The sequence below is a fragment of the Sphaeramia orbicularis genome, chromosome 9, assembly GCF_902148855.1.
Source record: "Sphaeramia orbicularis chromosome 9, fSphaOr1.1, whole genome shotgun sequence".
In the NCBI taxonomy this organism is placed as follows: Eukaryota; Metazoa; Chordata; class Actinopteri; order Kurtiformes; family Apogonidae; genus Sphaeramia; species Sphaeramia orbicularis.
The window spans coordinates 32,531,875-32,554,407 of record NC_043965.1 but is presented as its reverse complement, the minus strand read 5'-3'; the positions used below and the strand labels follow the sequence as shown (position 1 = coordinate 32,554,407).

At 37.6% G+C, this 22,533-nt stretch overlaps 1 protein-coding gene across 1 annotated transcript in view; it reads left to right on the top strand.

Moving 5' to 3' along the window:
• Positions 1-2,693: 2,693 nt before the first annotated feature.
• trpm6 (transient receptor potential cation channel, subfamily M, member 6) overlaps positions 2,694-22,533 on the top strand; it is a 26,629-nt gene continuing 6,789 nt past the window's right edge. The window contains exons 1-35 of the mRNA XM_030143956.1: positions 2,694-2,899; positions 3,042-3,121; positions 3,356-3,394; positions 3,984-4,173; positions 4,910-5,123; positions 5,203-5,327; positions 5,443-5,614; positions 6,871-7,045; positions 7,150-7,273; positions 7,351-7,423; positions 7,760-7,860; positions 8,006-8,140; positions 8,731-8,784; positions 8,988-9,122; positions 9,292-9,417; positions 9,582-9,853; positions 10,022-10,250; positions 10,831-10,983; positions 11,066-11,221; positions 11,905-12,033; positions 12,264-12,515; positions 12,608-12,782; positions 13,634-13,748; positions 14,237-14,433; positions 14,588-14,717; positions 16,013-16,445; positions 17,800-18,460; positions 18,560-18,657; positions 18,801-18,903; positions 19,122-19,168; positions 20,476-20,534; positions 20,645-20,670; positions 20,796-20,846; positions 21,012-21,077; positions 21,174-21,481. Of these exons, the coding sequence (XP_029999816.1) occupies positions 2,861-2,899; positions 3,042-3,121; positions 3,356-3,394; positions 3,984-4,173; positions 4,910-5,123; positions 5,203-5,327; positions 5,443-5,614; positions 6,871-7,045; positions 7,150-7,273; positions 7,351-7,423; positions 7,760-7,860; positions 8,006-8,140; positions 8,731-8,784; positions 8,988-9,122; positions 9,292-9,417; positions 9,582-9,853; positions 10,022-10,250; positions 10,831-10,983; positions 11,066-11,221; positions 11,905-12,033; positions 12,264-12,515; positions 12,608-12,782; positions 13,634-13,748; positions 14,237-14,433; positions 14,588-14,717; positions 16,013-16,445; positions 17,800-18,460; positions 18,560-18,657; positions 18,801-18,903; positions 19,122-19,168; positions 20,476-20,534; positions 20,645-20,670; positions 20,796-20,846; positions 21,012-21,077; positions 21,174-21,481 (5,442 nt within the window). The 5' untranslated portion in view covers positions 2,694-2,860. The remainder of the gene's footprint in view (positions 2,900-3,041; positions 3,122-3,355; positions 3,395-3,983; positions 4,174-4,909; positions 5,124-5,202; positions 5,328-5,442; positions 5,615-6,870; positions 7,046-7,149; positions 7,274-7,350; positions 7,424-7,759; positions 7,861-8,005; positions 8,141-8,730; positions 8,785-8,987; positions 9,123-9,291; positions 9,418-9,581; positions 9,854-10,021; positions 10,251-10,830; positions 10,984-11,065; positions 11,222-11,904; positions 12,034-12,263; positions 12,516-12,607; positions 12,783-13,633; positions 13,749-14,236; positions 14,434-14,587; positions 14,718-16,012; positions 16,446-17,799; positions 18,461-18,559; positions 18,658-18,800; positions 18,904-19,121; positions 19,169-20,475; positions 20,535-20,644; positions 20,671-20,795; positions 20,847-21,011; positions 21,078-21,173; positions 21,482-22,533) is intronic.

The window sequence follows — 22,533 nt, the reverse complement described above, 5'->3', positions numbered from 1 at the left end:
TGTACCTACTATCAAGTACTGGTATGTTTTAATTTAGAGCATTTTGGTAAAATAAACAATCCAAATAAGTGAATGTTCATTTTTTAAAAGCACAATACTTGTGTTTTAAAAGAGGAAAAACTTCAAAAATCAATATTTGGTTGAGGAACATTGTCACCTGCATTGGTGTTTTATGTGGTTTTTCCTTTATTATGCCTCTCCCACTGCAAAAATGCAAGCAGCTTTGTTTGATGACTTATGACCATCCATCATCTACTTGATCCTATTCCACTGGGTTTCACTGGGATTGGTTGTGTTTTTTCCAGGTAAGTATGTATTTGCTTGATTCCAGTTAATTCAGGAACATATAAATAAATGTCACCTGTGTGAAGTAGCCCTGTGTGTATGGAGCTCCATATGTGTAAGTATGCATTAACCATTATCAGTAACACTGATGGAGCATTAAATGTTGTTAAACATAAGGCAGTTTGAGGTTTGCAGGTCCCTAAAGATCCCCTCACCCTCACAGTCCTGCTTGTGTTTGGAGGAGGAGTTCATGAACCGTCAGAGGTGTCCGTTTGAAGGCTCTCCTCGCCCTTTGGACCCACTGCTGATAAAAGGCCATAGAGTCTAAGGACTAATGAAGATGATTAAGTGGTGGGATTTCAACTGGGATCCCTGTAAACATGCTCGTTTTGTTACAGATTTTCTCATCCAGTCATGGTAAGTTACACTGTGTAATAGTACTTTTATGTTAGCTGCTAGCTTAGAAAGAATCGAGCGCATTTAACCTCAACGTATGCAAATTAGTAGTGATAAAACACTTAACTTGTTGCCTTTTCTAACCTTAGCCACTGTTTTTGTTTACCTTAACATTGTTAATAATACACACTGAATTTAATTAATGTAACAAAATATTTTATGTCATGCTCTGTTTTTCTCTTTTATTTATATTAACGGCACTAGCCACGGGGACCCAAAAAATAAATGAGTTTACATTAGCATTAGCATTAGCATAAAATAAATTGATAGGTCTGTGTTGTATGTATGAAACATTCATCTAGCGTTATTTGACAATATATTATTATTATTATTATTATTATTATTATTATTATTATTATTATTATTATTATTATTTGTAAATGAAAAACATTATCCTTAACCTCCTGAGACCCAGCAATGCATTTTTTGTCCTCTGTAGGGGACAAAATTTTGACAGTTTTACTTAAAAAATGCTGTCCATTGCAAAGGACATTCCCTTAATAAATAAATAAATAAAATAATTTTAAAATGTGTCTGAAAAACTGTTGGATTATGCAGTTTCCAATCAAGACAATTGTTTAATGTAATAAAGATAAAACTTTCACTTTCCTGGGTCTCAGGAGGTTAAGTATTTAAAGTTTCTTGTTGTGGGAGAAGCTTTTATATCAAGATTAATAAGAAAACAATAGGTGAAAAAACAGGCTCTTAAAATTTAATGTCATGGGAGATATTACCATCAGTGGTGGAGCAAGCACTCTTATCATTTACATAAAGAGTACTCATACTACAGTATAGTTTGTTTCAGTTCAGTAAATCTCTGAAATGTTTGATCTTGTTATAGGCTATCTGGTAGTAATGTGGTTCATTTTAATCACTGCATGTATTCCTAAGTAAATTAATCTATAATAATACATAATAATTTATAGTTTGATTTTAATTATTTGTTAAATAGGTTTTTGTTTTGGGTTTCATAGGTGGTGTTTGGCTTTTAGCATCTTTCCTAAGTTTGTGGAAAACTTACATGGATTGTTGTGACGCCCTGACCTTGTAAGATAATTTTAGCTTAAAGCTTATATTTAATAAAACAAATGTCACCACCTGAATTTAAGTAAACAGATACCAATAGGTTAGATCCTTCAATCTGGTAATTAGCGCAGTGAAACTAACACATATTTTAGCTTTTCACATTACTTTTGCATTGGTAGGAACAAAAGGGAAACAAAAATTGTCACTGTTGAGGTAATGTTAAATTTTAACAATGACAAAATAACTGTGTAGTAGTGAAGGGATTAAATGTAACCATACTGTAGGACAGAAAAATGTGGTTGAGAAATGTATTATTTTTCTTTTTAATTTGGCTTAGGTGTTGTGGAAGAATACCTAGTTGCTACACTTTGGCTAAGTGTTATAATTATTAATGACAGGGAAAATCCTGCATATTTTAATTTTGAAAAAAAGTCATTTAAAACTACAAATTACTGTCTTGTTTCTTTAAGTTTCACTCAGTACCAAAAGTCAGCCTTTTGACTTGAAAAGGGTAATGTCATGACCTTTAGTGTGATAAATGTTGAGAAAAATTTAATTCTGATTTGAACAATTTTGACCCTCTCAGCCCTAACTCCGTTACCCTAATGATGTAAATGCTGTTATTGTACAAGCTGGCTAGGAATCTTTATACAACTCTACTAATGGTATTGTTACATTGTTGAGTGAATACTAAAACAGCTGCTGCAGCTCAAGCCAATCAAAATAATTGCATTTCTTGTAGAAATGCTGTGAGCTACATTGTTTCTGGTTGTACTACACAGCTCTGTTTAGCTTTGACATAGTCTGCTACAAGGAAGAGGGAGTGGCATCATCTCCAGACCCTGTGCCTCAGGAAGGGGATGTTTGTATGTTTCCTATCAACATTGCTCCACTTGGTGTAGCTATTGTTAAATGTGACAGGAAAAAGCAGCAGGAGTAATGAAAGAACAGGGAGAGTGAACAAAAAGGCGACTGTGAAGTTAAATTACAGGTTGGCTGTAATGTCTGACGTCCAGCCAGAGTTTGTGAGTGTACTTCAGGTTTAGAGAGACCTGCAGGGAGGGACCTGCAGTTTTCCATGAGTCCAGCATGAATGCTTCATCCAGACACTGCCATGAGCTTTACTGAGAAGGTCACTGATTACTTTTTCTAGGAAGTTTTTTTTTCCTTTTTTTGCTGGAGGATCATTTTGACATTGAATTACACAATGTAGTGCTTAGCTGCTTGATGGTTTCTTTCCAACTGTAAGTAAACATTTTCTTGTTGTATTCCAGTCACGAAAGTCTTGGATTGAGGAAACATTCTTCAAGAGAGAGTGTGTAAAGTTTATCTCTTCCTCTCGGGACCATCACAGGTAAACTGGAAACTGATTGCATTGATGAGCTGCCAAAAAATATTTTAAGTATCAGATTGAATGATTCTCAATAGAACTGAAAGCTCCTTTACTTTGCAGCATAGTGCCATATTCACAACCGTGCATGAAAACAACGTTTTTCCGGGAGCAGAAATGTTTGGCATGCAGCCTTTCCTTCCAGGAATAACCACCATGTGCATTCTCTGGTAATGTGGCATTTCTTTTTTCTTACAGATGTATTCCAGTGTGTCAAGTATGCCAGAACTTGATCAGGTATAATTTCTGAGTTGTCTTTACATTATCTTCTAATCCCACTACATGCCCCCATGTCTCCACCTATTATAGTGAATCTTTCTTTCTTTCTTTCTTTCTTTCTTTCTTTCTTTCTTTCTTTCTTTCTTTCTTTCTTTCTTTCTGTCTTTCTTTCTTTCTTTCTTTCTTTCTTTCTTTCTTTCTTTCTTTCTTCTTTCTTTCTGTCTTTCTTTCTTTCTTTCTTTCTTTCTTTCTTTCTTTCTTTCTTTCCATGCATCTGGATTGGTTTTGTGGTGGGTGAGGTTCAATAACTCATTAACTTATTTACTGCCACGTTTAGATGTTTGTGTTCGCTGCAGCCTAGGGTTTATATTTGGTGGTTGTCTCTTGTTGCTCTATCACCCAAAGCACAGAGGAAATACCACATTTAGATTTAGATCTTTATACCCTTTACACATATACCGACTGTCGGTATATGTGTAAATGTATTTGTCTTTCCGTCTGCATCTGTTTCTCACAGTCATTTTGACAAGACAAGATCAATCAAAAGTACATGCAATATGACCTCTGCTTACCCTCCTATTCACTCACACATCCTTTGTTCGACCAGATGCTGCTGTGGCCGCCTGATGTCGGAGCACTCCTGGCAGTATTCTGCTCCCCCCATATCCTTCCATCCTGGTCCCGGTCAGGACTTGGATGAGGACTGGTCTGTGGAGCGTCACACCATAGCCAGTCCCACCAACGCCTATGGAACTGTAGACTTCGAAGACACTGCCACACGTGTGTGTCGGGCCAAGGTCTGTGAGTATAGTGACAACATGTTTATTTCAAATGCTTAACAAAAAAATTCCAAATATCAAATTTAGATATCTAATATCCTTTTTTATCTATACAGGATTATTCTAAAAGTAATTCAGCTACTCCTGAAACCAAAATAGATGTGAATTAGGTTTTAATAATTTTCTTAAACAGGCATTATTCCAAAGACAGAAGGTCATAGTTTCTACTCAAACAAATTTTCATTACTGTTTATTTTTATCTTTTTATCTGTTTTTTTTTTTTTTTTTTTTTTTTTTTTTACTTCACTTTAATGTTTTTCAGTGCACCAGTAGTTTTATTTTTTCTTTGGCCTGGTTTTTGGGTGTTGTTTTTTCTTAATCAGTTTTAGTATTTGTTTGAGTTTTTAAGCCACTATGAAGCTCACAAAAGTTGGTTGAAAGCATGCATGACATCAAATATGAGTTACAAAACCACTTTAGAGGTTCTATATTGTTGAAAGGCTTTTTATTCTTGTACAATGAACCATGGACTATTAATACTGGAAGAAAATGTAAACAAAGCTGACTTTATCCGCTATTCTAGTTTGTTTTGAGATCATCATGCATTTTTCATTATTGTTTTTATTTAGTATTTGATGAAGATGAAAACTTGTTCTCTCATAGGTTTAGTCTCAGTTTTTGTTAATGGCAACAAACCAGTGACAAATTGTTAGTAACAGCAATATGTGAGTGTTAACCATTATTGCTTCTGCAGTATGTGCGTTTGGCTGTGGACTCAAAGCCAGAGGTTATTCTCCAGCTGATGCTGAGGGAGTGGCAGATGGAGAGACCCAAACTTCTACTGACTGTCCAGGGGGGCTCAGACAACTTTATTCTGCCCCCTAAAGTCAATCAGGCCTTTAGCAAAGGGCTGATGACTGCTGCTCTCAGCACAGGAGCATGGATTCTCACTGATGGAATTAATACTGGTATGTATTAGAAATGAATGTCATATAATCTGTTTGTTTGTTTGTATGTTTTTGAAGCAGCTCTTTCCATCTTCTCTAGGTGTGTCTAAGTATGTAGGTGAGGCTATGAAAAAATTTGGGGGCCATGACCTCAGGAAGAGAAGCACTGTTGGGATCACACCATGGGGAGTGACTGACAACAACACGGATCTCATAGGCAGAGATGTGTGTAGTAAAGTCTTGTTTATTGTTAAATGAGATTATTCCACTTTAGTGTTTCGTGTTTAAACATCTCTGTGCTTCAGTGTTTCAACTCAGTTCTTGATGTGACTTTGTTCAGGTGTTTAGGCCCTACCAGCCGCTGGGGAACCCTCTGAGCAAACGGGATGGTCTAAACAGGTTTCACTCTCACTTCCTATTGGTGGATGATGGAACAATGGGTAAACATGGGTGCCAGCATGGTCTCAGAACCAAGCTGGAGAAACACATCCAGCTCCAGAGGATACACCCACGTGAGTTTCATGCATACACGATGTGTGAATAACTCAATGGTTGTAACCAGGGTGGGAAAATAAGAGCAGGTCCCGTAGGATTCTTTGGACCCCCTGAAAGTCTCTGCAGTAAAACTGCAGTCTCTAGAAAAATCTTGATAAAAATAATTTGTTACATGCCATTGTCACTAAATGTCCTCTAAAATCTTACTATATCCAGTGTTCATGATTCAATTACAATACATTTATTCACAAATATACATGCAGAAACGTACTGTTGTGAAACTGTGAGTTTATATTGCCAGTGAGTACCTGATTGTTTCTGATAAGACCTCTTCCATACCAATCCAAATTTTGTGTGGTTTAGAAAACTTTCAAACTTACACCATACATACAGGTTGAAACAATGCAGATTTTTTTCAGCATCGTGGATACATCTGATTAAAAATATGGACTCAAGAATATATGTCAAAGAGAAACCAAGGATTTTGATTAAGTCAGACCATTTTTCTGCCTTTACTTTATGTTTGCTATATAATAATAGTGAATAATAACAGACCTGCTGTGCATGAGGCAAGGCAAGTTTATTTGTTCATTTGCATGGTGTGTTTCATTCAGAATTCAGCATGCTTTACGTAAATAAACTGGGCATCCAAAGGAAAATAAAAACATGCTTAAACAATGAAAGGTTGAAATATAAAAAAAAAAGTACAGACTTCTTAAAATTATCATAATTACAGTGCAATAAGATTGAAGTATGATTTAGAGTGCAACAAGAATATGGTGTAAATTCTAGTGTTAAATCATATGCACATGAATAGAGCAATTCTATGCTACTCTACTGGCAGTTTGTTTGGTGAAAGGTTGAAGAAGTCTTCCAAGTCCAAATTGGGGCTGGTTGAGGTTAGTTTTACTTCACTCTGTTGTTGAGACAGAGTTTAACACCAACAAGGCTGCGATATTCTGTCTGCCTGTAAACTCATCAGGGAACAGTTTAAACAACAGTTGATTGAAGTTGGCCCGGGCTAAGTTTGACACTGTAGTTTAATAAACACAATGGAGACTGTATTCTAAATGATCAAGACTAGAGTATCAATAGTCAAGTGAATTAAAAGCAATGATTATGAGATCATGAGTGAATGAACAACAACAGGAAAATGATGAAATTACAAATGAATGGCTCAGGTGTGATTGTAAGAGACTACCTTTAGGTATTTCACAGTATATTTGTTTTGAATTTACCAGATTATACAAGTCACCTTGTTCTCTCTTTGTAGGGCTGAACCAAGGAGTGCCTGTAGTGTGTGTAGTGGTGGAGGGAGGTCCTACTATTGTGTCCACGGTGCTGGACTATGTTAGTAGTGTACCCCCTGTACCAGTGTTCGTCTTTGAGGGATCAGGCAGAGCTGCTGACCTGCTTGCCTTCTTACACAAGCAGACAGCCAATAACAGGTATTATCAAACTATTTGAAATGAAACAACTGCATGAGTAGCTTCAGTTTTTATTTGCTGAATGCTCACTATGCTCTGTTTATGTGCCCACACATGCATTTTAGGGAGCTGGATGCAGACATTAAAGAAGACTTCCTTGTCAGAATTGGAGAGGTGTTTGGTATTGAGAGATCTGAAGCTGTTCACCTTTACACACTCCTTCTGCAGTGCATGGATCACAGACAGTCTGTAAGTAAAGAAAGCATTTTTGAAGGTAGTTTGACTACACACATGGTGTACTAACGCTGTTTCACTATTTTCAACAGATAACCATCTTTGATTCTGAATCAGAGGACCACATGGCACCAGATGCAGCTATTTTGACTACAACCCTGAAAGGTACTCATTTATTCTGAATGACTGTGAAGTATCAGATGTTGTGGCAGGAAACCGTAGGTATAATCTGATAAAATAAATGCTCATTGCTATGTGTTTGGTATTATCAGTCCTCTCCTATTATGACTGGCTCAGTAGTATGTCTAACTGAAAACATCTGTGATATTACACAACTGCTTGGTAATCTTTCCTATGAGAACAAGGAGTAGAAAGTGGAAGATGTTTTGTGCTGTACAGGTTTTTAGAGTTACCGTAGATAGGTGTGTGATCTTATGTCTGAACAAATGGAATGAACCTGACTGGATTTTTTTTGTTCATGTTGTTCTATATGATGAACAGGCACCAAGGCCAGTCCTGCAGAGCAGCTGAGTATGGCCCTAGCCTGGGACAGGGCTGACATTGCACAAAAAAATGTGCTGGTGTATGGACAGCATTGGCAGGTGAGGCAGATTAAGAGAAAAACAACTCCACATTGTGTAATTACATACCAAAAGTGTAAAAGGAGTACTACACTATTTTAAAGTGTTCATAGGTGTTATACCACTGTGTTTGATGGTGGTTGTAACTATGCATTAATGTCTCTAGGTAGGTTCACTGGAGCAGGCCATGCTGGATGCTCTGGTGATGGACCGTGTCAGTTTTGTCAAACTGCTTATTGACAATGGGATGACAATGAGCCGCTTCCTCACTGTCGAGCGCCTTGAAGAGCTCTATAACACGGTATTATAATATAATGAACCTTTTTGTGTTTTCTTTAATTTTTGCAATGCTCTATCGCCTTTAAAATTTGTAACTGACGTCTCTTAATTGCTAAAAAACCATTATTAAATGATCTGTTGATCAGAATATCCTGTCACTGTTTGTTCTTTTGGTTTTCTGGGATACCTTTTTGGGCTTTTGTTTTTGTTTGTGATGGTAGCTGTGTGCTCTAAGCTTTCGTTTCTCTGTTTGTTTGTTTTCTGGGCAATTGCATTCAGGGTATTTTCCCAGTTGTTTTAAGATGCTTTTGAGATCACAAACACTCCTTTGTCGTCATTGCATCACACTTGGCTCTTTCCATACTGCCAGTGTGTTTTGTGTATCGAAGTATACTTACTTATTCATAAATCAGGGATAATAATGTCCCACAGCAGCCAAACTAATGGTCTAACAACAGCTACTGTGCATGCACATGTTTGTTTTGTTTTTACCATACTGTTAAACAATACCCACTATGATTTTTTTGTATTGTTTTTTGATAGTTAACATTTTCTGTTTAGTTTTTTTTGTGTCAGCCTTTATCTAAAAACTATTCCAATTCCTTTCTACAGCCTCGGGGGCAGATGAAGCGTTTTTTCCACCACCTCGTTGAAGATGTGAAACAAGTGGGTAGAGCATGTTGAACTGAGTAATACAACAATATGTTACAGACACCTAACACATACTTATTTAGTAATCACTCAGGATAATGATATGAGTTGTTTTTGTGTACAGCACATATAGATCTATCCATATATATAGGTATAAATGGATAGACTTTACCTGGAGTTTATGTAAATATGTACCTAATTTCTCTGTGTTCCTGTAGACTTCTTTGCCTATAGGCTACCGTCTGTCTCTCATTGACATGGGCCTGGTAATAGAATACCTCATCGGAGGAGCGTACCGTAGCAGTTACACACGGAAACACTTCAGAGCAGCCTACAGTCGCCTACAGGACAAGGTGAACACCAGTACCTAAACTCCTTTTTCATGATGTACTGTGTTTTAATAAATGTCTTTGGAAGAAATTGCTTCGAATCAGTAATATTTATATGTGTAATAATTGTTGTCATGTTTGGTCTTCCTCACAAACGCTACCATCCTTCTTCTTGTTGTTTTGGTTTGTACAGAATGGTAGACGGGACAGTTCCAGCTTTGTGTCTAAACAGAGACGGGGATTGATACCTGTCACAAAGAGGAGCAGGAGTTCACAAGACCTGCATTTCTTTAGAACTGCACAGCCCTACAAACGAAAGGTGAGTCCTTTTTAACTGACATTGTTTCAGTATGATCTCATAGAGAAGAGCAAAGGTGTGTTTCAATGAGTGGACTGCAGTGTCAACATTTTAATAACATCTTAACCTTAATATGTCCTCATTCTTTTGCATCCATTTTTCTCCCTTAACATCTGATCATTAAGGAGCGAGACACATCACCAGGGAGCAGTCAAGAGATAACATCGACTCCTGGACTCGGAGATAGTCCAATTCTAGTTCCCTTCAACTTTAATGACCTGTTTGTGTGGGCGGTGCTTCAGCAGCGACAGCAGATGGCACTATTCCTGTGGCAGCATGGTGAAGAAGCACTGGCACGTGCTACTGTAGCCTGTAAACTTTACCGCTCCATGGCCTTGGAGGCACGGCAGAGCAGCATGGATGACGACATCTCAGAGCGATTCAAGACATATTCACTGTGAGGAGAAGTATATTTGCTCATTAAATGCAAGTTAGAATTTCAAAGGAAAAAACTACATTTTGTTTGTGTTTGATGCGATGATAATTAATATTCCCAGTTAATATGACATTCAAAGTGTCAAGTAATTTAGATGAAGTAGTTATCTGACACTTGTCTGTGTGTCAGTGAATTTGGGCAGCTGGCTGTGGATGTGCTGGACTGTGCATTTCGTCAAAATGAACAAATGTCCATGAAGCTGTTGACCTCTGAGATGGAGGCATGGAGCCACTTTACATGTCTGCAAATGGCTGTTTCATCAGGACATAGACCGTTTGTATCTCACTCATGCACTCAGACCCTCCTGACCGATCTCTGGACTGGTCCACTCAACATGAGAAAGAACTCCTTTTTAAAGGTAAGGAAGTTGCTTTGCTGAAATATTGACCACACACAAAGAAACACAAGTCATTTTGCTGCTGTGTGTCTGGCCACCTAGATTCAATAGCGCTATGGAAAATAATGATGTGCAAATACTTCTACTATAATTTTTTGAAGTATTGTAACTTTAGTTTTTGGTACATTTGAGGGTAGTTATAATTTATTTTTATTTGACATCATTATGTTATAGAGGTGTCCTGATGTTTCAAGTTTTGGTGCTCACATGAAAATATATTTGCATATTGGAACAAAGTTAGCAGTCATCATTTTCAGTGAATTGTTAATACAGTCTGAGGTTCAGTGAGCTTTTCACAGAAACAGCTAATAGAAATGTCCTACTTTTATACTTAACATTTCAGAGCCTGTACTTTTTCCACTTGTACTGTAGTAGAGAAGTTGAATCAGTAACTTTACTTTTACCAGAGTCTTTATCTGTACTTCTACTTGACTAAAGAATGTATGTACTCTTGCAGCCACTGCTGGCAGCCTTTACATAAAAACGAAAGTTTGAAGTTTGAAATGAAGAGATATGTTGAGCCTTGATTCATATCTTTCAGATAATACTGAGCCTCCTTCTGCCGCCTGCCATCTTGCTACTGGAATTCAAAAGCAAAGCTGAAATGTGCCATGTGCCCCAGTCCCATGAGGCAATGCTGTTTGGTCGTGAATCTGTAAAATCAGTGGCAACAGACATGAAAACTGATCACATGGTAAAATACTTCACTCTGCATGCTGTTTTTAGGCTGGAACATGAAATGCTGGAGTGTCACGTTTTCCTCTCTCCACTCACAGGGCACTGAGGATGCAGAGCGTGGCCTGTCTTTCCATGACAGATGTTTTGTTCCAGTTTCACAAACTGTGTCCTCTATCACCCAGCAGTGTCTGTCCTGGATCACAATGATATATGAATTCTACACAGCCCCGGTTGTCAAGTTCTGGTTCCACACAGTGAGTTATGTATATTTTGTTAATCAGAGGTCAGAGGACAATAGAAATAGACTATATAATAGATTATATAAATAGACTATTTATAGCTATGTGTCTGAATAAAGTTTACTTTATTCTAGAAAGTACAGACAAGATTTAACCCAAATTCTGAATAAAATTGTTGTCATTTAGAATGCTTATTTGTAGAAAATGGCTACAGTCACAACGGTCACAAAAGTAGTGTTTTAACTTAGCAAGAGTTCAGGAACTACACGGTGCCAGATCCCCCCGGCCTGTTTGATGGCCACGTCTGGCCCATGTACCTGAACACAAAAACAACATCCATATTTAGTGGAATAATCTTGATTTTTAGACATATATTTAGTGTGTCATGGCTTTTACATTGCAGCAGTGGGCTTTATGTCACTTCTAGTGCATTAAAAGCAAGCAGCTCTGCTTTGTTTGATGGTTAATGACAAGCCATTTTCTTTTTCATTGCATTGCAGGGGTTTTTGATTGGGGTTCAAGTCTGGAAATTTTGAGTCGTCTCTTAATTTTTGTCCAGACTTGTAATGCAGATTGGGTGAAATTTTGGATGTAATGGCCAAGTATGCAGATAATTGATGCCTTTGCTGCAGTGTAAAATCTGTGTTTAAGTAAATAAACTATGTGGACTTTCTCTTGTGCTCTTCTCTCCATTGTAGATGTCATACTTAGCATTTCTAATGTTGTTCTCCTACACTGTTCTGGTGAAAATGGGTGATCAACCCAGTGCTCAGGAGTGGCTAGTCATAGCGTATATCTTGTCTACTGCTGTAGAGAAAACCAGAGAGGTAAGAGAACAAGAAGAAACATGTAAAAGAACAGTCTATGGACGGAGTTACACTGTTAAAAAGAGATTTTGTAAAGCACGGAAGAGTAAGACCTTGTATTGGATGATTAATGAATCTGTTATGTGGAAAAGAGCAGTTCTTAAATATTTTGCCATTTGTAATTAGAGGTTTAAACTTTTCCTGTCACAATTCCTTTATATTGACGATTTTTTTAACATCTTTATGATAAGGTGCTCATGTCAGAGCCGCGGAAAATAAGCCAAAAGTTGAAGATTTGGTTCTCAGAGTACTGGAACATAAATGACTTCATTGCCATCATCCTCTTCCTGGTTGGTCTGGTGATGCGGTTGGTTCCTGGTCCCTTCCAAACTGCTGGACGTCTCAGCTACTGTCTGGATATTATCTTCTGGTTTGTCAGAGTTTTGGATCTGCTGGCTGTCAATCAGCATGCCGGTCCTTACCTCACTATGATCACCAAGATGGTGAGTTGGTACTCTACAATATTTGTAAATGTGAAGGAGAGAATTTATGGAGTTTTTTTGCTTACTTTATTCCTCTGTTTGTATTTGCTTAGACCAGAAATATGTTCTTCATTGTGGTGATGATGGCAATTGTGCTGCTGAGCTTCGGGGTGTCCAGAAAGGCTATTCTGTCACCAAACGAGGAGCCATCCTGGAATCTTGCCCGAGACATTGTCTTTCAACCGTATTGGATGATCTACGGGGAGGTCTATGCGTCAGAGATAGATCGTTAGTGTTTCAGAAGAGTTAATTCTGCATTAATGTAGTTTTAGTAGTAGTAGTAGTAGTAGGAGTGAAATAATTACCAGCCTGGTCTGAACCAATTTTGAGCCTTTCTATGATTACTGCTACTGACATTTTCAGATTTTTTTCCTGATATGCAATGTAGAAAAATTCATTCATTTAAAAATGTTGTATTATTTGACTCTGGTGCAGTTGCTTTTCTCTGTAGTCTCCACTCTCTGCAAAGATAAGATAACATTTTTGATCCCATAAGCATCATAAAGATGATATAAAACATGATACAAAAATAATAATAAAATAATAAAACTAGCTGCTACTAAATTGGGGCCAATTGAGACTCAAATTTGGTTAGAAATTTAAGTTTATCTATTTTTATTCATATATACTTTTTTTCCTTAGGGTTAAGGTTTTGGATATCTAATTGGATTACTTATTATTTCAGTTAACTTCATAAGAAATGATCAGTTCCTTGAGCTTTTTGATCTAAGATAACATTGAAAAGTTTTCTGTTAGTTAAACAAGATATTTTGTCTTAGAGTTTATACTATTCTTTGTGACAAATGTATATATCTGTTCTGAATATTATTTAGCAGTCTCTGTTATCACTAGCATCATTGTTTTATTTCATTTATTTAATGAAGTTTTTGTTTCAACAGCAATTTTAATGCTGGTCATATCATATAAAACAGACCTTACAAGGACTGATAATACTGATCAGTGAGCTGTAATGATACAAATTTGCCTCATATGTAAAATGAGAACAATATTTTATTCCCTCTAAAGATGAATTTAATTTTAATACTGATATAAGATGTGTATATGTGATGTGTTAACAGCATGTGCCAATGGTCAGCCATGTCCTCCTGCATCCTTTCTCACGCCGTTCCTCCAGGCTGTCTACATGTTCTTCCAGTATATTATCATGGTCAACATTCTCATTGCATTTTTCAAGTGAGTATCATTATTCAAAAGATTTCTAAATTAATGGTGTGAATTTGGTACGGTGGGATACAAAGCTCAAAAATCACCATATCTCAAGAAAACATGCAAGTAGACAAAGGGAAAGCAAATAAAGCTTCAGTTTGACGACACATGCATTGCAAATCTTTACAGCATTGGCATTTACTGCAAGTTACAAAGGCAATAACTGAAATGTGTTCCAGGGAGACAAATGTAAAGAATTCAGTTATGTTTACGATTCAGTGCTTGTTTTTTTATAGATATTACAGAATGCAGATCATAGTACCTGCCAGTCTAAGGCTTTCTCGTGTTCCTTGTACCTGTGTTAAATGGCTCGACAGCTTGTACTTGCAGTGCAGTTCTGTATTTGCTTGTGTTGTGATTTGCTGCTCACATGTTGTCAAATGTATGAAGGTGTTTTAAGCAGTACGTCAAGATTTAGAACATGGTTACTTAACGTTGTTGTCCTCTCACATCAGTAACATCTACTTTGACATGGCATCTACATCCAATAAGCTGTGGAGGTACAATCGTTATCGCTACATCATGACCTACCAGGAGAGACCATGGCTTCCACCACCACTTATTCTCCTCAGTCACATGACTTTAGCTTTAAGAGCAATCTACAACAGGCTCAGCGGAGACACTGAACGGGAAGAGAGAGGCTCTGGACTCAGTGAGTACTGTACAGTGCATCTGTGTGGATAGAAAATGCACTTACACAATACGTAATACATGTACAATATACAGTACTTACACATTTTATAGGTCATTTCAAATAACATATCTAGAACTGAAAACATGTCTTGTCTTCTACACATCTTTACCAGAGCTGTACCTGGGCCATGAGGATCGAAAGAAGCTCCATGAGTTTGAGGAGAAATGTTTAGAGGCCTACTTTCATGAGAGGAATGAAGGTCCCAGTAATCAGATCAACAGGATCAGAGTCATAGCTGAGAGGTTAGGTTCATTTTATAGTTGATTTATACTGTATAAACCTGCAGTGTAGGACATGATATTAAAGATAAACATAGTAAGGTGCAACATGTGTCCTACATCTGCATTTTGTCCCATGTGCTGTATAATTGACCGACATCACAACCTATACAGTTTTGTATAATGACAGCATATTTGAGTTAGTCAGATAGACACGACTGAACAGCAGATAGGTTGTGGTCCTTGTTGTCATCTATGAACTGTAGTAAATTATAAGAACCAGGGTTATTCTGGTTAAAGAAGACTGAAGCTAAAACAAATTGTGGAAAAAAAAAAATCTCAAAGTAGAAATAAAGAAAAAAAAAAACCTGTGAAACTAAAAGTGCAATGAATGACACCACATAGAACTGAAGGTAAGATAAGCTTTTTATCTAACTGGGTGATAGGCCATGAGCTATTATGACGGCGCTGCGTCTTTGTTGTCTTCGTCACCTTTGTCATCTTCGTCATCTTTGTCATCTTCGTTGTCTTCGTCTTTGTCGCCTTCGTCTTTGTCACTGTCTCGTTAGCAATATCTTCAAACATGTTCTCTGACGAAACTACTGGTGGGATTCATTTCAAATTTTATATGTAACTTCCTTAGGACAATGTCTACAAAGCTCGTTCACAATTTTGAGATATTTAGATTTTTGAATTTTAGATTTTTTTTTTTTTTTTTCGGCTTTACTTGTGATGGACCATATTTTGATGGCTTATACCATAGAAATGGTTCGAGATATCAATATAGTTTGCATCGAGCACTGATAGTAAGTCATATATGGACTTTAATTTAATTTGTCCCTCAGTAAAAGTACCACTCACTTCTGTTGGGAGATTGATCTCCTGCATCAAGACCACAGGACTATAATATAGCAGCAGAACATGACAACCTCACAACTTCAGGTTGTTATTGATGCTTGATAGAACATGCCAGTGAGCTACAGGGACATTGGTCCTATCTTTTATTTCCCAACAATGTTATTTATGATGTGCATGCAAGAATAAAATGGTTTTGGTCATGCATCCTTTCAGCAAGATACAGTACCTGAAAATAAAATAAGCTCAACTAAAGACAGACAGATGCTCAAAATGAAATTAGAACTACTGCTCTAAAACTAAACTGAAATCAATAAACAAGCTGAAAGACCAGATGAAAATGAAACTAAAGAAAATTGGAAAAACTCTAAAAACAAAAATTTTTGTGTTATACTTTATTTAGTGTATCATCATTAAAACTCTTATGAGAAGTGTGAATTGTTTTTGTTATTTTATCCCATTAGAGCAGAGGAGATGAGCATGATGGTGGGAGAGGTCTCAGAGAAGGTTCATTTCATTCAGGACAGCCTGTCAGGCCTGGACTGTCAGCTGGGTCAACTCCAGGACCTGTCAGCTCTGGCCGTGGACACCATCACCCTGCTGTCTGCCTCTGACAGCCTGCAACAGGAAGAGGCCCGTCTGGCTCAGTGTCGACCTATTGCAGCATCCCGGCACATCGTCCCTCACAGTTGGACTCTGCCGTACAGAAGTGGAGCCGACTTTGAAGGAGTCAGTATGCGGCGAAATGTGGCAAAGTCATGTAAAAGCACCCCACCTTCTCTGCTGAAGGGCTATAATCTCATGGCAAACAGACTTACCTCACAGGAGTGTCATGGTGGGAGCAGGGGGAGCAGAGGAGGAAGACAAGGACACACAGAAGAGGGAGGAGCAAAGGAGGTACTATCTTACTATCTTCAAAAGACTTAAAACTTCAAAGTGGTGTATTACTTAATTGCTGGAAATTCAAAACAGCAACTTTTTTTAAATTGAAAGGCAATGACAATGATCCAGAGCGCATAATAACTTTGCAACTTTTGACCTCTCAGGAGGGGAGCAAGCATAAATAATTTCTTTTATCTTAAATTGCATGGTTTTAATTCTTTTTTGGTGTCACTAGAGCATATTGCAACGTTAGGGCAACATGGTGGTGCAGTGGTTAGCACTGATGTCATAGCAAGAAGGTCCTGGGTTTGATTCCAGGACCTCTCTGTGTGGAGTTTTTCTCTTTATATCATCCCTGTGATGAACTGGGGGTGTGTCCAGGGTGTACCTTGCCTACACGTGTTGGTAGCTGGTATAGACTCCAGTACCCCTGTGAAATTTTAAAAAACGAATGAGTGAATATTACAATATTAACTTGTCAGTAATGCAAGATTTTGGATAATCACAGGTGTTTTCATAGTGGTAGGACATTTAATATGTGATTGATAGTGCTAATTACTCGCTTGAGATTCCATCCAAAGTGACTGCACTGCTCTACTCTCTTAGTAGGCACAGAAGTAACATAGGAGCTCCCCTATTTGTGATACTTTGGTTTCACTTTTCCACAGCAACATGAAACAATGTCACATCATCTATATTTATATTTATTGTTTTGATTTGGGCAGAGAGGAGAGAGCTGCAGAAGGATGTAAAATTTTCAATTACGGGTGTGTTTTCCCTGTATTTCTTCTTACTGCTTTGGAGCAATAAATCACCATGGCTGTGATGTACATGGACTTTAGAACAGCTGAGGGACCATATACGCTCTTAGGGAAGATTGGTATGAACTGTCACTGACAAGAGACTTTTTATCCAGCGATGATTCATAAGCAGTGGTTTTATCTTCACTTTACCCACCTAGTGAATCAACATTTCCAGTAAAATCTGGCAGTAATGTCGTAACAATGCTCAGCCAATCATAATCACAAACCAGAACTAGATTAGATTAGACTAGATTAGATTAGATTAGATTAGATTAGATTAGATCAGACTTTACTGATCCCACAACAGGGAACTTTAACAGTTTAGGCAGCAACAGAGTAAAGAGCAAGAAAAAAAGTGTACGTGCATAAAGATAGTGCAAAAACAAACTATAAAATTTAAAAAAGTAATAAAAAACTATTCAGACTATACATATTTACAACAGAGATATAACATTGTACAACATTATCAAGTACAAGGAAATGCTGGCACAGTGCTGTAACTTTGATGAACTTATTAAATAATGAATTTTAGAGATTTTAAAAATATATTCCATTCTCTTACTTAGGAGGCACAGTCTGGCCATGTCCACAATGACATGTTTCAACCTGCATCCCACACTGCATTTTTTCACCATTACGGCGGGGCAGATAATCAGACACCCTCTGAGTCCTGTGGACCATCCCGCTGTGGGTCTCCTCTTTCTCCCAGGGTTAGTGACAGAGGACTAGAGTCACTACACTATAAACTCTGGACCTGTGAACCACACATGTATCCCACACAGGAAGAGGCATGGATGGATGAAGAGGAAGAGGAACTGTATGAAGCAGAAGCAGAGGATCAGAAGACAAAGGAACAGCTGTCTACATTACAAAAATCCAGAACTTCTAGCAAGGCCATCCTGTTGTCTGACCCCAGAGACATTTCTGAAGGTCTGGTGAATCCTGCTTTTTGTCCAGATGACAACCAAGTTAGATCTCGGTCCAGACCCTCCAGCCAGTGGAGAGCATCCGTGAAAACCCCCAGATGGGCTTGTCAGTTTAGAGACCGTCCTTATGGCTACTGCAGATCTCTGTCCTCCAGTGTTGAGAATATAACGTTCCCTGGGGCAGCTCACAATCCACTGAGGGGCTCATTTCCTACTCTTAATGAACCCATGAGGAAAGAATGTTTATCAGGTGTGAGGAGCTTTAGGGATGACACTTCACTATATTGCAGCAAGAGCAGAGGTACTGTGGGTTATGTTATGTATCTTTATATTAAGCCTAAAAAAAGCCTTGATTTTAATATTGAAATAGCTGATGAAGTCCTTGTGTTTTTTTCTGCAGAATGGTCCAAGTCCTCTGACTTTGCTCGAACCTTGCACAGCAAAGGAAGATCCCAAAACAGAAAAACAGTCACGATACAAGAGAGCAGTCCTGATAATGTAATGTGGCACAAAGCCTACTGAGATTTTTTTTTTTCAGTTTCATTTGAATTTACTCTCATGGCATTGATGATAAAATTGAAAAATAACCAATGACTTTAATGTAAATCTGCTCTTCTTTTCATATCCTTCATGGGAAACAGGAAGCCATGCAGTCTCATTTATCTAACGCCTGCTGGAGAAGGCAACGCAGGTTAAGAGGAGAACCTACATGTTGGTCTGCTTCAACCAGCCTCAGTCAGCTCAGTAAGGACCATCCCTCTGAAAGTATTCATTGACTCAGTTTGGAAAGTAACACTGAATCACAAAAAGAGCCTCTTGGCTGTTAATAATAACTCTTTAAGGGATTTGTTATGTAACCAGCAGAATGTATAAACAATCCAAGGAAGTGTAATGTAAGTTAGATGATGTTTAATAGTGTAATGGAATGGTAATACTAATGTATGGTAATAATATTGTTTCAGATCTGGAACCCATGGATTTGTTGCTGAGGCAGGTGTTTTCCCATCAGGTACGTCTCTGCTACATAACTACGAAGGAGATACATGAAATTTAGGCTGCAACCAAAATTGCATGGGTATTGTGTGGTAGATAAATGTATGTATTTCAAACACACCATTGCCATTGGTGCTATTAGTGCTTTGGAGGAATGAGCGTTCACACTTACACATTGCATTTCATTTTCACTGGAAAAAATATAAAGCTCATGCTGATAATGTGATTTTTGCTGGGGTGTTAACTACACACAGAGATGTGATTTATAGGCAGGGGCATCTATCGCATCACAAAGTTTCAGCTATAATGATTTGTTGTGAGTTATTTACCTTTATTAAACAGTTGCAGCTCATGTGATTTAGATATGGGTGCTTCTGTGAAACTGGTACCTAAAAACAGGACATGGGGGCTAAAAATTTAAACCAGATGTAGACTAATGTTATGAAGCGAGTTTGGAAGCAGTCTGGGTCTATTTTAAAAATAAACATTTACTGAAATAAAAGATAAGCAATTTTTCAAATAAAACATATTTTTACATTTATACAAAAATCTGCATGTACCCTGGTAAAAAAAGATACAGAAATTACATGCAACTATTGTTTTGAATATCTTTTATATCTCACAGGTACATTTTGGGAATCAAATTAATTATACAAGGCAGAGTGTTTCACAAAAATGACAACTGTTGCAAAATCACTCACAATTTATATGTGTTTAAATGAGCAAGTTCTGAATTTAACATGAGTGGCACAATGGGTTATACATGAAACTTGGAATGAGACTGAGATTCATGAAAAACCCACATGTCTGGATTAGAAAAACCACTAAGATCGTCACATTTAACACAGTGTCTTTATTTATAGGGGTATATAAGACCATTTCAAGTGATGTTTTCAAGATAAAAATACACTGACACCTAGGCAGTTTTTCATGTCCCAATTTTGGTTCTATTTTTGACTCCAATATTTTATTAAAAATTCATTAATTTCGGGATGGCTCAGAGCAAGAGTATAATTTTTTTGCATTTATCTGAGGTCATCATTAGGTACATCCTAGGGGGAAATATGTCTAAATTTCTCTCTTTATTATTGGGTTTACAAAGCTGGCCAAGTGCCAGGTACCACAATGAACCCAGTTTCATAGATGTACCCATTTGTCCAAATTGTAATTTTCTTAAATAAATTAATTGTTCAGCCTGACTACATTGTATATTAAATGGGGAGTGACTTCATAGACACTCGCTGTATGTATATAATATACAATACCTACAGCAAGTGTCCGTGTGTCAGTGAAGTTCATCTAATCGTTTTTATTGATCTACAGGATATGTGGAGCCCTACTCATTCTGCCTGGAACAGTCGAGCCAGATCTGTTAGCCGCAGGTCTTTTTAAGTCTTCCTGTTTTTTTGCCTCTCAATACATTTAATGTGAAATTTGCAACAATCAAACACTGGTCTTCATTTTATTTACAAGCCCCAATTTATTCTTGCAGTTTACAGAGTGGCATTGCTCTGGAGGGTATGTCTAAAAATTGGCAATATTTCTACATAGAATATTCATTTGCATCCATCTGGTTCATTTGTTTACTGTCTGAAAATATATTCCAGTTGTATTTTATTTGCCCTATATTGCCTCTGTTGCAGTAAGAAGCTCCTCATTCCAGTCCACCGACAATTTGTATCCACATTATTCAGGTATTAAGAAAGTATGTGTTTCACATAGTAAAAGCTTGTATTTGGAATCATCTCTTCTATGCACACCTGTACAGACCAGTGTTATTTGTTCTGGTAGTTCAAGTAATTATGCCTGTATTGTAGCTAATGTGTAGTTTCAGCTGTGATTTGTTTGTGTGTTAACAGCAATGGAAAGAAATAATTTGATGAGACTGGCTCACACTATTCCTTTTACTCTCGTTTCCATTATGGGTAAATATTTTTTCATGGTGTCACTTTATATGTTGAATTTATTCAGCCTTCTTTGCAATAGACCTCTTAAGGTCTGTGTTTTGTCTTTTTCTGCAGGAGGTGAAGAGGTCAGCATTTACTCTCTAGATGAAGTACCCTCTAATGCTGACAGTGAATTCAGTCACTCCAGCTCAGTCTCATCCTGGTCATCACGAGGTCTGTCAGCCATGTTGCAGCCCCTCGCCAGTGAGGAGGGCTCTCTGGATGGGGGTCTGCGCCAGGGATGCAGAGTGCTCTGTACCTGGGCTGAACAAGACGTACTCAAACCTGGTTTAGTGTATGTGGTCAAAGCCTTCAGGACAGAGGTTGTTCGTGCCTGGCAAAGATACTTCGAAGGCAGCACAGCACTACAGCTTTGTTTAAGGGTAAGTTTATTGTAACATCTATGCATGTTGGCACAAAAGACGTGGTAAATGAACCTATTATTTCAGCTTTGATGGATCCATTTGCTCGGTTGGTTTCTTAAGGGTCCATTGTGGAAGATTTATGTGTAGTTATGAACTTGATTATGTGTGTTGGACTCACTTTTATTCTGGGCTGATTGTTTATGGGTGTTAGTTAACTCCATTTCTAAGCTAACAACATGTTGGTTGCATAATACTCTGACTTCTACGCAGAGGTGCAGGTCATTTTTTTCAGAGAAAATCATTACATTTTTTTCTTGGTATTTCAGTGTCTCTCTTTTGCTCCTCATGGTAGCGTGGTAAAGACACCTGGACATCAAATGTTAAGCCAAAATGTGCAGGGTGGTAAATACTGCAAGTAAAATAATCTGAAATCCACAGATACAGCTCAGTGACTAGAATCTGCTGCATATGAAGAAGAAAGGTTGACATAAAAAGTGATTTGTCCCATTAAGGTGCAATTAAGGTTGAGCTGGATTAATTGCCTGTGACTGAACCCAAGTTCTCCAGTTTTTCTCGGTCACTTTCTTTGATTGTTCAACATGATTTTTGTGGGAATTATGTTTTTGTATCTTTTTAGCTTATTGGAACCAAAGGCAATTTTCCATTTTCCAACCTAACCAACCTAACCTAAACTACCAGCATGGTGCTCTAGCCACCATAAGCTTAAGAAATGCTGTCAACTAATGCACTTCTATCACAACATCAGTTCCAATACAACCTTCACTTCATATGAGCAACTTCAAATCTTCAAATTTGAACCTTGAGGGAAAATTTAGATTCAGATTGCTCTGATGCACAGATTACATTTAACAGTATGTTTGTAATCTACCTGACAATATAGTACAAAAGACTCATTAACCTAATTAAACTTAATTAGCTCTTCTAATTAAGAAGCTGATGAATGTCAATCGCATTAAGAGGCGATTCTCAAGAGAAATGCTTATCCACATTTTGATTTCTAATACAGCATGTGTGTGTTTGAACCAGAAGCAGCAGTGAAATAACACTTG